The sequence below is a fragment of the Rana temporaria genome, chromosome 3 (genome assembly GCF_905171775.1).
Source record: "Rana temporaria chromosome 3, aRanTem1.1, whole genome shotgun sequence".
NCBI lineage: Eukaryota > Metazoa > Chordata > Amphibia > Anura > Ranidae > Rana > Rana temporaria.
The window spans coordinates 451,898,721-451,911,979 of NC_053491.1; the positions used below are offsets into that span (position 1 = coordinate 451,898,721).

Genomic DNA, 13,259 nt, shown 5'->3' on the forward strand with positions numbered 1-13,259 from the left:
AACATCCGGTGGAACGTAGCGTCAGCTTGGACGGAGGCCGAGAGGGACCACAACGCGTTTCAGAGCATGCGCAAAGGATCCGACCTGCGCGCTCCTTTATCAAGTGTCGACACTTGATAAAGGAGCGCGCAGGTCGGATCCTTTGCGCATGCTCTGAAACGCGTTGTGGTCCCTCTCGGCCTCTGTCCAAGCTGACGCTACGCATCTGGATATATTTGGTCTACTGTTCGTCAGACTTGTGCCAGCTCCCCTGACTGCAGCATAGTAATTTATGATGTAAGTGCTGGATTATTTTAATGTTATATTAAAAACACAGTTTACTCATTGGCATTTCTCTCCTTAGGCTGGGTTCACACTACTACACTACTTTCATCCTACTTTGCTCTGTGTTCAATGTTTCCCTATGAGAGCGGCTTGTAGCGTCCTACACAAGTCGGTCCGACTTTGAAAATGCTCCCTGTACTACTTTTGGTCCTACATTGATCCTACTTCAGGCCCATTGAATATCATTGAAGTCGGACCAAAGTAGTATCCTGTTCATGAAAGTAGGATGGATGTAGGACCAATGTAGGATAAATGTAGGACCAATGTAGCAGAGCAAAGTAGGATGAAAGTAGTGTAGTAGTGTGAACCCAGCCTGCCTCTTATCCCACACTGGGATTGTTTTGATTGGTCAAAGAACAAGTCAGACTATTACAAAGTTGGATCAAAGTAGTATCCTGTTCATGAAAGTCGGATGGATGTAGGACTGATGTCGCAGAGCAAAGTAGGATAAAAGTGTATGACTGTCGTGTTGTATCAGTGTGAACCCAGCCTCCAAGCCTGGGTTCACACTGATACTACACAACAGTCATCCGACTTTCATCCTACTTTGCTCTGCGACATCAGTCCTACGATGGTCCTACATTGGTCCTACATCCATCCTACATCCATCCGACTTGAATGAACAGGATACTACTTTGATCCAACTTTGTGATAGTCTGAGGCCTCGTACACACGACAGAGTTTCTCGGCAGAATTCGGCCGGATTCTGCCGAGAAACTCTGTCGTGTGTACACTTTCGGCCCGATGGAGCCGCCGAGGAACTCGTCGAGAAAATAGAGAACATGTTCTCTATTTTCTCGTTGTTCTATGGGAGAACTCGGCCCGCCGAGCTCCTCGGCGGCTTCAGGGCTGAACTCGACGAGGAACTCGATGTGTTTGGCACGTTGAGTTCCTCGGCCGTGTGTACGGGGCCTGACTTGTTCTTTGACCAATCAAAACAATCCCAGTGTGAGATAATTTCCTTTTACTGCTGCTGTAATCACCATGTCGGATGTCAAAGGTCGGATGGTTAGGACAAGGCTCCTACTTGGATCCGACTTCAATGATATTGAATGGGCTGAAGTAGGATCAAAGTCGGACCAAAGTAGTACAGGGAGCATTGTCAAAGTCGGACCGACTTGTGTCAGACCAGTTAAGACGGCTCTCATAGGGAAACATTGATTTTCACACGTCATGCGACATGAGCTCCCAATGTCAGAGCGTTTGTCGGACAAGTGTGAACCCGGGCTAAGGGACAGTTTTGGATACCACGACAACATGCAGTTTTGAGGCTTGACATATTTAGTGTCTATTTACTAGATGGATCCTCATCTTTTATATTTTATTTTAGAAAATGGATACTATATTGTGTTTGTGTGCGGTAAAATAAATTTGAGTCTACAGGTTCTCTGCATTTAGAAAATGTAGTGAAAGGATTAATTGGTTAATATTGGTCTGTTAATATTTCATTCTGCAGCTGGAGTACAGGAGCAGCTGATCAAAACAGTGGATTTCAAAAATGTTGTTCCCGATACAAATGTTGAAACCATTGTAACAGTCCAAGGTAAGTGCTAATGGAGCAATATTTATATCTTGCAGGGAAAGCTACTAGTAGCTCATTTCTTTTTGCATAGATGTCAACTGCCCCAGGTTTTCTGGGACATCTAAGTGCTTTGTCCCAATGAGACTCCTCTAAGCCCATCAGCGGGTGAAATGTAGTAGAGAGCGCTTCTTCCCCAGGTAAGCGTTGCTTGGCAATTCACATGATTTAAAGGAAAACAGAATTCATTAGACCAGGCCACCTTTGTGCATTGAAAGTGGTCCAGTTCTGATGCTCACTTGCCTATTGTAGGCACTTTTGGATGTGGACACAAGTTAGCATGGACACCCTGACCGGTCTGTGGCTATGCAGACCCATGGGAACATAGTGTGATGCACTGTGTGTTCTGACACCTTTTTATCTTAAAGTGGAGGTCCCGTGAAAAAAAAAAAATATTCAAAGCCAGTAGATACAAATACTGCAGCTGCTGACTTTTAATATTATGACACTTACCTGTCCTGGAGTCCAGCGATGTTGGCAGCAGAAGACAAGCAAAAGCTCGTCTCTCGGCTGCCCCACCGCCATCCTCGGTGAGGGAATCAGGAAGTGAATCGTTGCGGCTTCACTGCCCGGTTCCCTACTGCGCATGCGCGAGTTACGCCAGCACCTTTTCACTAGTCCCCGCTATCTCCTGGGAGCAGTGTGTTTCCCAGAAGACAGCGCGGGGGGGGGGGGGGGGGTGACGCGAAGGAGCGTGACTCCCACGGGAGTCAATACCCGGAAGTGGTGCAAATACCTGTTTCATACAGGTATCTGCACCCCCTCCCCCTGAAAGGTGCCAAATGTGACACTGGAGGGGGAAGGGTTCCGAAAAGCGGAAGTTCCATTTTTGGGTGGAACTCCACTTTAACCAACATTATGTTTTTCAGCCATTTGAGCTACAGTAGCTCTTCTATTGGATGGGCCAGCATTTACTCCCCATGTGCATCAATGAGCCTTGGTTGTCCAGAACTCTATTCCAGTTCACTGGTTTTCCTTCCTTAGATCATTTTTGACCACTGCTGCCTGGGAATATCCCACAAGAGATGCAGTTTTGAATATATTCTTACTCAGTTGTCTAGCCAATACAATTTGACCCTTGTCAACGTCGTTACATATAAAACACTGTTGAAGGAATCCTATTTTCCTCTTTACAAATGATACTTATAGGTGCTAGCTGCTTGCTGTCCTTACACTGTTATTACTAGATTATGTAACCCAATAACCCACCAAATACCAAATAATAGTGTTTCATAATACTGAATTATGCATGATGAATACATTAGTAGCCATTGATTATATTACATGGCCTGTTTTCTGGACATCTATTGTGGTTGCTTGGTGTTATGCCCTTAAGGGACTATTTAAAAATCCAATGTGGCCACTCCACCGCAGAGCGTTATGTGCATTGTGCTCCACCAGCTTTACAAATGTGCACTGTGTGCCACCAGCTTCAGGAGTTGGAGCACGTGAAAAATGTAAAGAGCATGTTCACGGAGATCAGCTTTAACTCAGCTCTTTGCAATTCTCAGGGACAGCAATTAGCCAGCTGGTGGAGAAAGCCATCGATGGAGCCAATTTGAATCACTTGATCAGACCACCTGGAGGTTGTGGCGAACAGAACATGATGAGTATGACTCCCACTGTGATTGCCGCCCATTATCTGGATGCTACCAGGCAGTGGGAAAACGTAGGCATAAATCGCAGAACAGAGGCCATTCAGCACATCAATACTGGTAAGAAATAAAACTCTGTACTTTCCATATGGGCTATGGTGGACACAGTCTACATTGAACCCTTCTAAAATCTATAATTATGGCTCAATGCCATTTGCCATGGTGTCTCTTGGATTGCTGAGAAGTAGAAAATGATGCCACCCTATTACAAAGCAGCCATGCCCCAAAGATGACACGAAAGCCAACTAAGTTGGAAAAGGGCAACGTCAGAGCTGTGTCAAAGGAACCTCTAGCAACTTCTGGAGGAACTCAAGTTGAGAATAGCTGCCCCACAGACAGTGACCGACCTAAAGTCTTAATATTGCATCCTTATATTAAATAGTGAAGGCCCAATTCAATACTGTATTAATCACACTAACACTGGTAGGTATCATCCCTATAATAATGTGTAGTTGTATAAAAAGCTGAAAAGAATGGGACATTAATTATATACTTTACCAGTGTTATGAAAGCTTAAAGAGGAGTTCCAACCTGAGGAAAAAAAAAAAAAAGTCAGCAGCTACAAATACTGTAGCTGCTGGCTCTTAATATATGGGCAATTACCTGTTCAGAGAGTCTGCGATTTTTGTCAAGTGCTGCCACCACCATCGCCACTAAGCAAAACCAGCTGTGAAGCCACTGCGCATGTGCAAAGCTTGCTGTGCTTTCTAATTGGCCTGGCGGAGCATGGGGGGCAAACCTCCGAAGGACGGCGCTGTGGCCTACTCAATAGAGATACAGCCTCGGACCAATGTGGTCCCGGGGCTGGAATTACACACACATACTTCACGCCAGTAGGGCCACGAGGCGAAGGACCCGGAAAAACGACGTCTGCTCCTTAACTACTTAACCCCCGCACCATATTGCTGCCCAAAGACCAGAGTACTTTTTGGGATTTGGGACTGCGTCGCTTTAACAGACAATTGCGCGGTCGTGCGACGTGGCTCCCAAACAAAATTGGCGTCCTTTTTTTCCCACAAATAGAGCTTTCTTTTGGTGGTATTTGATCACCTCTGCGTTTTTATTTTTTGCGCTATAAACAAAAATAGAGAGACAATTTTGAAAAAAATTCAATATTTTTTACTTTTTGCTATAATAAATATCCCCCAAAAATATATAAAAAAACATTTTTTTTCCTCAGTTTAGGCCGATACGTATTCTTCTACATATTTTTGGTAAAAAAAATCGCAATAAGCGTTTATTGATTGGTTTGCGCAAAAGTTATAGCGTTTATAAAATAGGGGGTATTTTTATGTCATTTTTATTAATATATTTTTTTTACTAGTAATGGCGGCGATCAGCGATTTTTTTTCGGTATTGCGACATTATGGCGGACACTTCGGACACTTTTGACACATTTTTGGGACCATTGGCATTTTTATAGCGATCAGTGCTATAAAAATGCATTGGATTACTATAAAAATGCCACTGGCAGTGAAGGGGTTAACACTAGGGGGCGGGGAAGGGGTTAAGTATGTCCTTGTGTGTTCTTACTGTGGGGGGGGGGGGTGGCCTCACTAGGGGAAACACTGATCCTCTGTTCATACATTGTATGAACAGAAGATCAGCGTTTCCCCCGCTGACAGGACCGGGAGCTGTGTGTTTACACACACAGCTCCCGGTCCCCGCTCTGTAACGAGCGATCGCGTGTGCCCGGCGGCGATCTGGAGGTTGTGGAGAACAGAACATGATGAGTATGACTCCCACTGTGATTGCCGCCCATTATCTGGATGCTACCAGGCAGTGGTTCAGGCAGCGTCTGACGCTGACCTGAACGGCTTGAGGGAGGACAGCACACCGCATGCGGGACGCCAGCATACTGCTTTACCCATTCTTACGCTGTCACTATCCAGCTAAGAATTGAAGTGGAAATACATAGCATTGCCTTTGGACCATATTGGCAGTATTACCTTTAACCTCAATACAACTGAGGCAATATACCTATCCAGGACAAAAGTATATGCTACTATATATTTTTTTTTTTTGCTGGTCGCTTAAGAACTGAATGGGAACCCCCTAGGAATTCCGTTGGACCTTACTGGCAGTATTAATTTAAACCTCACTGCTACCGAGGAGAAATATAGATACAACACACAGATATCTATATTTCTTCCTCCTTGCTTGTGGTGAACTCCTCACAAACATTTCATTGTCCGCACCTGTCCAAATCAAGTGGATCTGGCTTCCACTGATTAGAAGTGTATCAGCCAATCTCCTGATTGCATCAAGTTCTCCCTCGTTGATACTTAGGCAGTCTCTTTTTTGCCTGGTTCTTTGAGCTTTTTAACGGAAGTGACCACTACATGTAATAAAGGAACAGGAATATTATGCAAGCCCTGACGAAGCACATCTAGTGCGAAACTAGTTGGCAAACTCGCATCTACTTTTCCTCTAATAATAATTTTTTCTTCTTAATTTTTTCTTCTTTATTTGTGATTCATGAAAATGTGGTCTTGATCATGTATATCTCATTATGTTAATAATTTTATGAAATTTTATATTTATATAATTAAACTATTTTTGATACTACCAAAAAACCTTGTGTTTTGTGCGCCTACCTTTGATACCAAGAGCAACATACCTCACATTAAAAATCCCTATATTTGGAGAGGAACTGGTTTCCTTCCCCCGATATATGCTAACTCTTTTATTCTACAATTCTGATGGGATTGTGAGTGACTGTTGCTCGAGAGGAAGTTATTCATTCACCTATATACTTGTTTCTCTGTCACTTTGACAGTAATAAAAACAGGTCAAGCCATTCACCCTTCATACAAAAATAAGACAGAAAAATGAAAATATGGAACACAATAGTTATACCATCCCTTTAAAAACAATGACAAATCAGTAAACTCCAATATGTATAAGTAAATACATACAGCACAATGTAAAGTAAAAAAAGTGAACTTAGTGATTAAAAAAAAAAACACAGTGGTGACAAAATATCATCAAAAGAAAGCTTTATTTGTGTGAAAAAATAATTATATAAATGTCATTTGGGTACAGTGTTGCATGACCGCGCAATTGCCATTTAAAGTAGAACAGTGCTAAATAGAAAAAAATGCCCTGGTCATGAAGGGGGTAAAGCCCTCCAGAGGGCAAGTGGTTAAACATGAAGAGATATGCCTGTATTGAAGAGATGTACTGAATATGTTATTGGTCCAGACACACACTTTAGGCCTCATGCACACTGGACGTTAAAATAACGTTATAAAAACGTCTGTAGCTTTGAAGTGAGTTTTTCAACGTTCTTGAAATAGTGTTTTTTAGCGTTTATTAGCGTTTTTTGTGTTTTTATGCATTAGCATTTTTTAGCGTTTATTTTTTTTTTTTTTTTTAATGGATCAAAAATGTCCAACAACTCTGCTGAGCAGCGTTTTTGTGCGTTTATCGACATTCAGCGTTAGAGCGTTTTTACAGCTGAAAAACTCATCTTTTTTTTATGTCTAATAATTCAATAAGTTATCCTAGAGATCATATTGGATTCTGTTCATTAATTTATTTATTTTTGGTAAACAGGTTATACAGGTCAGCTGGCATTCCGCAAACCTGATGCTTCCTATGGTGCCTGGATTCAAACACCATCAAGCACATGGTAATGGAGACTTCTGCATTATATAATTTGTTTTACGTTTGAAGTCCACCTATTTTTTTTTTGTAAATCATGAAAGAGTAAGATTTATTGCTTGAAAATAGAATATAGTCAAAAATCTTCCCAGAAGAGTTGAAGCTGTTATAGGGGCAAATGGTGGGCCAAGTCAATATTGAACCCTACGGACTAAGACTGGGAAGCCATTAATGTTCATGCCTGTGTAAAGACAGGCGTCCCAATACTTTTGGTAATATAGTGTATCTTCCACATAGGTAATCCAAGCAAAAATAAAATAAACAATCATCTGAGCTCATTCTATCTATGTGGAAGATTTATCTCCTAAAATAAACATAACACATTTGAAAGTTTTCTGGTTGTGCTGGGAACTCAGCCTGCTCTACTCCAATAATCTGACTTGTACTGATACCCTGCACATCTATTCACTGGGAAGCTCAGTGTGCTGCTGTTTCTCCTCCCCCAGCTATCTGAGCTCCCTATGCAGCTGAGAACAGAGGAAATGTGAGGGAATGAGAGGGAATTCTGCCAGTAAGTCTGTTGTTTTTCAACAGAAAAAGCTGTCCTGCAAATGTAGCAGTTAGAAGGTTGAGACCACCCATTTAACATTGACAGGGGTGGCTATAATGTTCAGCTTTTCTTTATTCATTATGTTAAATCTTTATCCCAAAAGGAAAAAAAATATTAGTTGGACTTTGGCTTCAATTTGTTAGAGTATCTAAATCTGCTAGTACATCCAACACTCCCCTCCTCTCAAGCTGACAATGCTGTCCAAATGTGCCCCCTGTGCTCCTTCATCTAGATTGGGGGAGCTCTAATACCGGAGTCTTGTTACTGGCCAGATCACCAGGTGAAAACAGACGGGGGGAAAGCCCAAAAAAGGAAAACAAATGCAACTACCCAATCTAATGATTAATAACCTGTAAAATATTATTATATATTTTTGATTTTGGGTTTAATACTGCTTTAAGAATATGCTTTAAATCAGAGTGTAGTGTCACTTTATCATTATTCTTGAATGATATCAATATTCTAGATTTAGGGTTATTTATGCAGCTATACACTCTTTTGGGAAAGTTTCCATTTAATTCTTATCTTGGGAAGGAAAAGGTCCCAAACAAAAATAAAAACCTGAATGAGATTATAATATTTCCAGATGCTGCTTATTTAATTCTGATCTTATTTTATCTCCAATTTTGCATACGTATCTCCCCCTGCTTAATGAATCCACTTGGGCTTATGTATGTCCTCCCCTGCTTAATGATTCCACTTGGGCTTATGTATCTCCTCCCCTGCTTAGTATAACTGCACGTATGCTTATTTATCTCATCCCCTGCTTAATGACTCCACTTGGGCTTATATATCTCCTCCCCTGCTTAATATAACTGCACTTATGCTTATTATCTGTTCCCCTGCTTAATGACTCCACTTATGCATATTTATCTCCTCCCTTTATCTTATCCCTGCCTAATAGAACTGCACTTATGCTTATTTATCTCCTCCTCTGCTTAAAGACTCCACGTGGACTTATATATCTCCTCCCCTGCTTAATGACTCCACTTATGCTTATTTATCTATCTCCACCCCTGCTTAATAGAACTGCACTTAAGCTTATTTATCTCCTCCCCTGCTTAATATAACTTCACTTATGCTTATTTATCTTGTCCATTGCTGAATGACTCCATTTGGGCTTATATATCTCCTCCCCTGCTTTATGACTCCACTTGGACTTATTTATCTCCTCCCCTGCTTAATATGACTCCACTTGTACTTATTCAGTCTCTTCCTCTGCTTAATGTGACTTTACATGTGCTTATTCTGTCCACTTTATGGGACTTCATCCTTTACGATATGACACCTCTGGCACTCTCTGGCTTACTAGTCTGGTTATGACTTGTCTTCCGCAGGCTCACTGCCTATGTTGTGAAAGTGTTTGCCCTAGCTCAAGACTTAATCAGCATTGACAGAGGTGTACTGTGCAATTCCGTGAAATGGCTTTTATTGGAGAAGCAGAAACCAGATGGCATGTTTGAAGAAAATGCCCCAGTATACCATCAGGAGATGGTGGTATGTACAATATAGACATGGCTTTATAAAAAAATAAAAATAATCTTCTGTATACCAAAGTGCTACTATAACCATTTAGTCTGCACAAATAGAATAAGGTGCTGGTAGCTTCTGTTGATTATATGGAAACGGCAGTGCGTTTTCATTAATTTATTATTATGTTTAGGTTCATTTTTAATTAACAAAAACAAAGAAAAATTCCCAGTTTAACTTACCAACCTGCCTGCAACAAACCAAATTGTCCTTCTTTGTTTTTGTTTGACATGAGTCGCCCTTCCATGTGCTCCTTGGTGTTAAGGTCAATTATAGGTGGGGGAAGTTGCCATTTGTTTGTACTGTTGTTTATTTGGTGGGGGATGCACTGGACACCTTTGCTGCCATTGTTCTATATGCTGAGGCCCGGATTCACGTAGAACCGCGTATCTTTGTGCGGGCGTAACGTATCCTATTTACGTTATGCCTCCGCAACTTTTACAGGCAAGTGCCGTATTCTCAAACCAAAGTTGCGGCGGCGTAGCGTAAATAGGCCGGCGTAAGCCCGCCTAATTCAAATGTGGTAGATGTGGGCGTGTGTTATGTAAATTTCATGTGACCCCACGTAAATGACGCTTTTTACGAACGGCGCATGCGCCGTCCATGAAAGTATCCCAGTGCGCATGCTCCAAATTAACCCGCAAGAAGCCAATGCTTTCGACGTGAACGTAAATGATGCCCAGCCCTATTCGCGAACGACTTACGCAAACAACGTAAATTTTTCAAAAATCGACGCGGGAACGACGTCCATACTTAACATTGGTACGCCTCATGTACGCCTCATATAGCAGGGGTAACTTTACGCCGGGAAAAGCCTAACGTAAACGGCGTATCTGTACTTGCGTCAGCCGGGCGTACGTTCATGAATTTGCGTATCTAGCTGATTTACATATTTCTAGGCGTAAATCAGCGTTCACGCCCCTAGCGGCCAGCGTAAATATGCAGTTAAGATCCGACGGCGTAAGAGACTTACGCCGGTCGGATCTAATACAAATCTATGCGTAGCTGATTCTAAGAATCAGGTGCATAGATACGACGGCTCGGACTCAGAGTTACGACGGCGTATCTGGAGATATGCCGGCGTAACTCGTATGAGAATCCGGGCCTGAGTGTCCAGTGCATCCCTGTGCCTTTAAGGAGGAGTAGTCTCCCTCCAGGCATACCTGCCCTTAATCCATCCATTACTATATAAATATATGCTTCTACTAAGGGGGCTCTCAAAATTAGATATAATCTTCTAAAGACTACAGATAATACTGGGGTACCTTGTCACAGCCTCTGCAGCTTACGCATGTATTTGCAAATGTGTGCAAACTAAACCCCTATTTTTAATGTAAACTGATAGACAGGACAGTTGGGTTTGTTGCAGGCTGGCTGGTAAATTGAGCTGGGATTTTTTCTTTGTTTCTGTTTGACATGCCTTGTCCTTCCATGTGCTCCTTGCTGTAAAGGCCAGTTATGGGTAGGGGCAGTTTCCGTTTATTTGTAATTTTGTTATTATACCTTTTACATTTTTTATAAATCAATTTTATTGAAGTTTCAGAAGAAATAATTACAAACTCCAAGCATCTTAAGCCTTGTAGGGGAAGGTCACTTGTATAAAAATAACAATGTAACAATTTGTAGTTTGAACCATCAACAACACCAGCAGGCAGATGAGAGATCAGGGGTTACATTTCTGAAGTCTATATACTGTATATAGTGGGCCAGATTCACGTAGTAGAGCGTATCTTTAAGCGGGCGTAGCGTATCCTATTTACGCTATGCCTCCGCAACTTAGACAGGCAAGTGCAGTATTCACAAAGCACTTGCTCCGTAAGTTGCGGCGGCGTAGTGTAAATGGGCCGGCGTAAGCCCGCGTAATTCAAATTTGGAAGAGGTGGGCGTGTTGCATTCAAATGAGCCGTGACCCCACGTAAATGACGCGCCTAACGAACGGCGCATGCACGCGCATGCTCAGTATCACGTCGAATTTACGCCCTAAGATACGCCAGGCCCAATGCCTGTGACGTGAACGTAACCTACGCACAGCCCCATTCACGTACGACTTACGTAAACGACGTAAAAAGATACGCTTGCCGACGTCCATACTTTGCATTGGCTGCGCCTCATATAGCAGGGGTAAATTTACGCCAGATGTAAGCCTAACGTAAACGGTGTAGCGGGCGCAAGTACTTTCGTGAAACGGCGTATCTACCTAATTTACATATTCGACACGTAAATCTACGGAAGCGCCCCTTGCGGCCAGCGTAAATATGCACCCAAGATACGACAGCGTAGGAGACTTACGCCGCTCGTATCTTGGCCAAATCTATGCGTAACTGATTCTAAGAATCAGGCGCATAGATATGACGGCTCGCATTCGGACTTACGACGGCGTACGCCGTCGTAAGTCCTTTGAGAATCTGGCCCAGTATGCTCTTTGGAGGCTTTTAAATTGCACCAATTTTTTTCTGACTGACACTGATGCCGCGTACACATGACCCATTTTCATGATGAGAAAAATGCAATATTTTAAATTGGTCATTAAAAACAATTGTGTGTAGGCTCCAGAGCATTTTTCTCAACGAGAAAAATGGGCATTAAAAATTTAGAACATGCTCTATTTTTTCTCTACGTTTTTCATGTCGTCGTTTTTCTCGTAGTGAAAATTGGTCATGTGTAGGCTTTAACGACTCGGAAAAAAAACGTGCATGCCCAGAAGCAAGTTATGGGAAGGGAAATTTGCATAATCAACCCAAAGGGTGGCGCCATTCGAATAAAACTTCCCCATTTATAGTGCCGTTGTACGTGTTGAACGCCACTGCGCTTTGCTCAAGCATTTTTTTTCACGATCGTGTGTATGCAAGGCAGGCTTGACAAGGATCACGTCAAGAATTTTTTTTTTTTTTTCCATGACATTAAAAACGGTCGTGTGTATGCGGCATTATTGTTTGAAAGGCATATTCCAGACCTTGGACCTGTCCTCCTCATCCAGGTCCAATCTGTTGATATGCCATTTTTTGTTAAAGATTGCTTAAATCCAAGATCATGGTCAGGATAATATGTTAAACAAAATGAACAAAACACAGCTCTAATGAAATGATAGTGCACCCACCACTATACAAAGTAAGGGGGATATGTGTCCAGTAAGTGATGTAGATATGTGCAAATAGTATAAGTAAATATATATAAATAATGATTCAAAAACATATAAATTGCATTAAAAAAAATTGCATAAAAAAAAATCGCATCACACTAAGGTGCATAAGTGCATAAACATGCATAATAAATAATAGTGGTAAACAGTCCAATCCATAAAAATGACACACAAGTCCATATAAAAGTATTCTAATGCCGCGTACACACGATCATTTTTCGGCATGAAAGAAAACGTCGTTTTTCATCATGTCCAAAAAACAACGTTTTTCCAACTTCATCATTAAAAACTACGTTGCCCACACACCATTGTTTAAAAAAAATGATGAACAAAGCGCGTGTTGTACAACATGTACAACGGCACTCTAAAGGGGAAGTTCTATTCGCCTTTGGGCTGCTTTTAGCTGATTGCGTGTTAGTAAAAGACGATTTGCGCTTTTTTGTCTGTGCAGCCCACACACGATCATTTTAAATTACATTTTTAAAAACGACCTTTTCTTTCATGCCGAAAAATGATCGTGTGTACGCGGCATAAGGTGCTTCAGTGTGGAGAATACTTGTGTGTCATTTTTCCAAAAACTGTAGCTGCTGACTTTTAATAAACAGCCACTCACCTGTCCCATGATCCAACAATGTGCTAACTCGAGCCGTCCCTTCCCTCCATCTTCTGTCCTCGGCGCCAGAATCTCAACTGTGGGCAGCCGGATGTGACACTGTTCTACTAAATAAGCCCAAACCAGTCAAAGCAAGCATCTGACCTGTCCTAAAACTGGCAATTTTTATGTACAGATAGTACTGAGTTCTAGCCATGGAACCT

The 13,259-nt window shown here is 42.0% G+C and overlaps 1 protein-coding gene across 1 annotated transcript in view; it reads left to right on the top strand.

The window, feature by feature from the left end:
- LOC120933438 (venom factor-like) overlaps positions 1 to 13,259 on the top strand; it is a 153,653-nt gene that overhangs the window by 93,346 nt on the left and 47,048 nt on the right. Inside the window, exons 23-26 of the mRNA XM_040346655.1 lie at positions 1,781 to 1,867; positions 3,415 to 3,618; positions 7,117 to 7,192; positions 9,112 to 9,271. Coding sequence (XP_040202589.1) covers positions 1,781 to 1,867; positions 3,415 to 3,618; positions 7,117 to 7,192; positions 9,112 to 9,271 — 527 coding nt within the window. The remainder of the gene's footprint in view (positions 1 to 1,780; positions 1,868 to 3,414; positions 3,619 to 7,116; positions 7,193 to 9,111; positions 9,272 to 13,259) is intronic.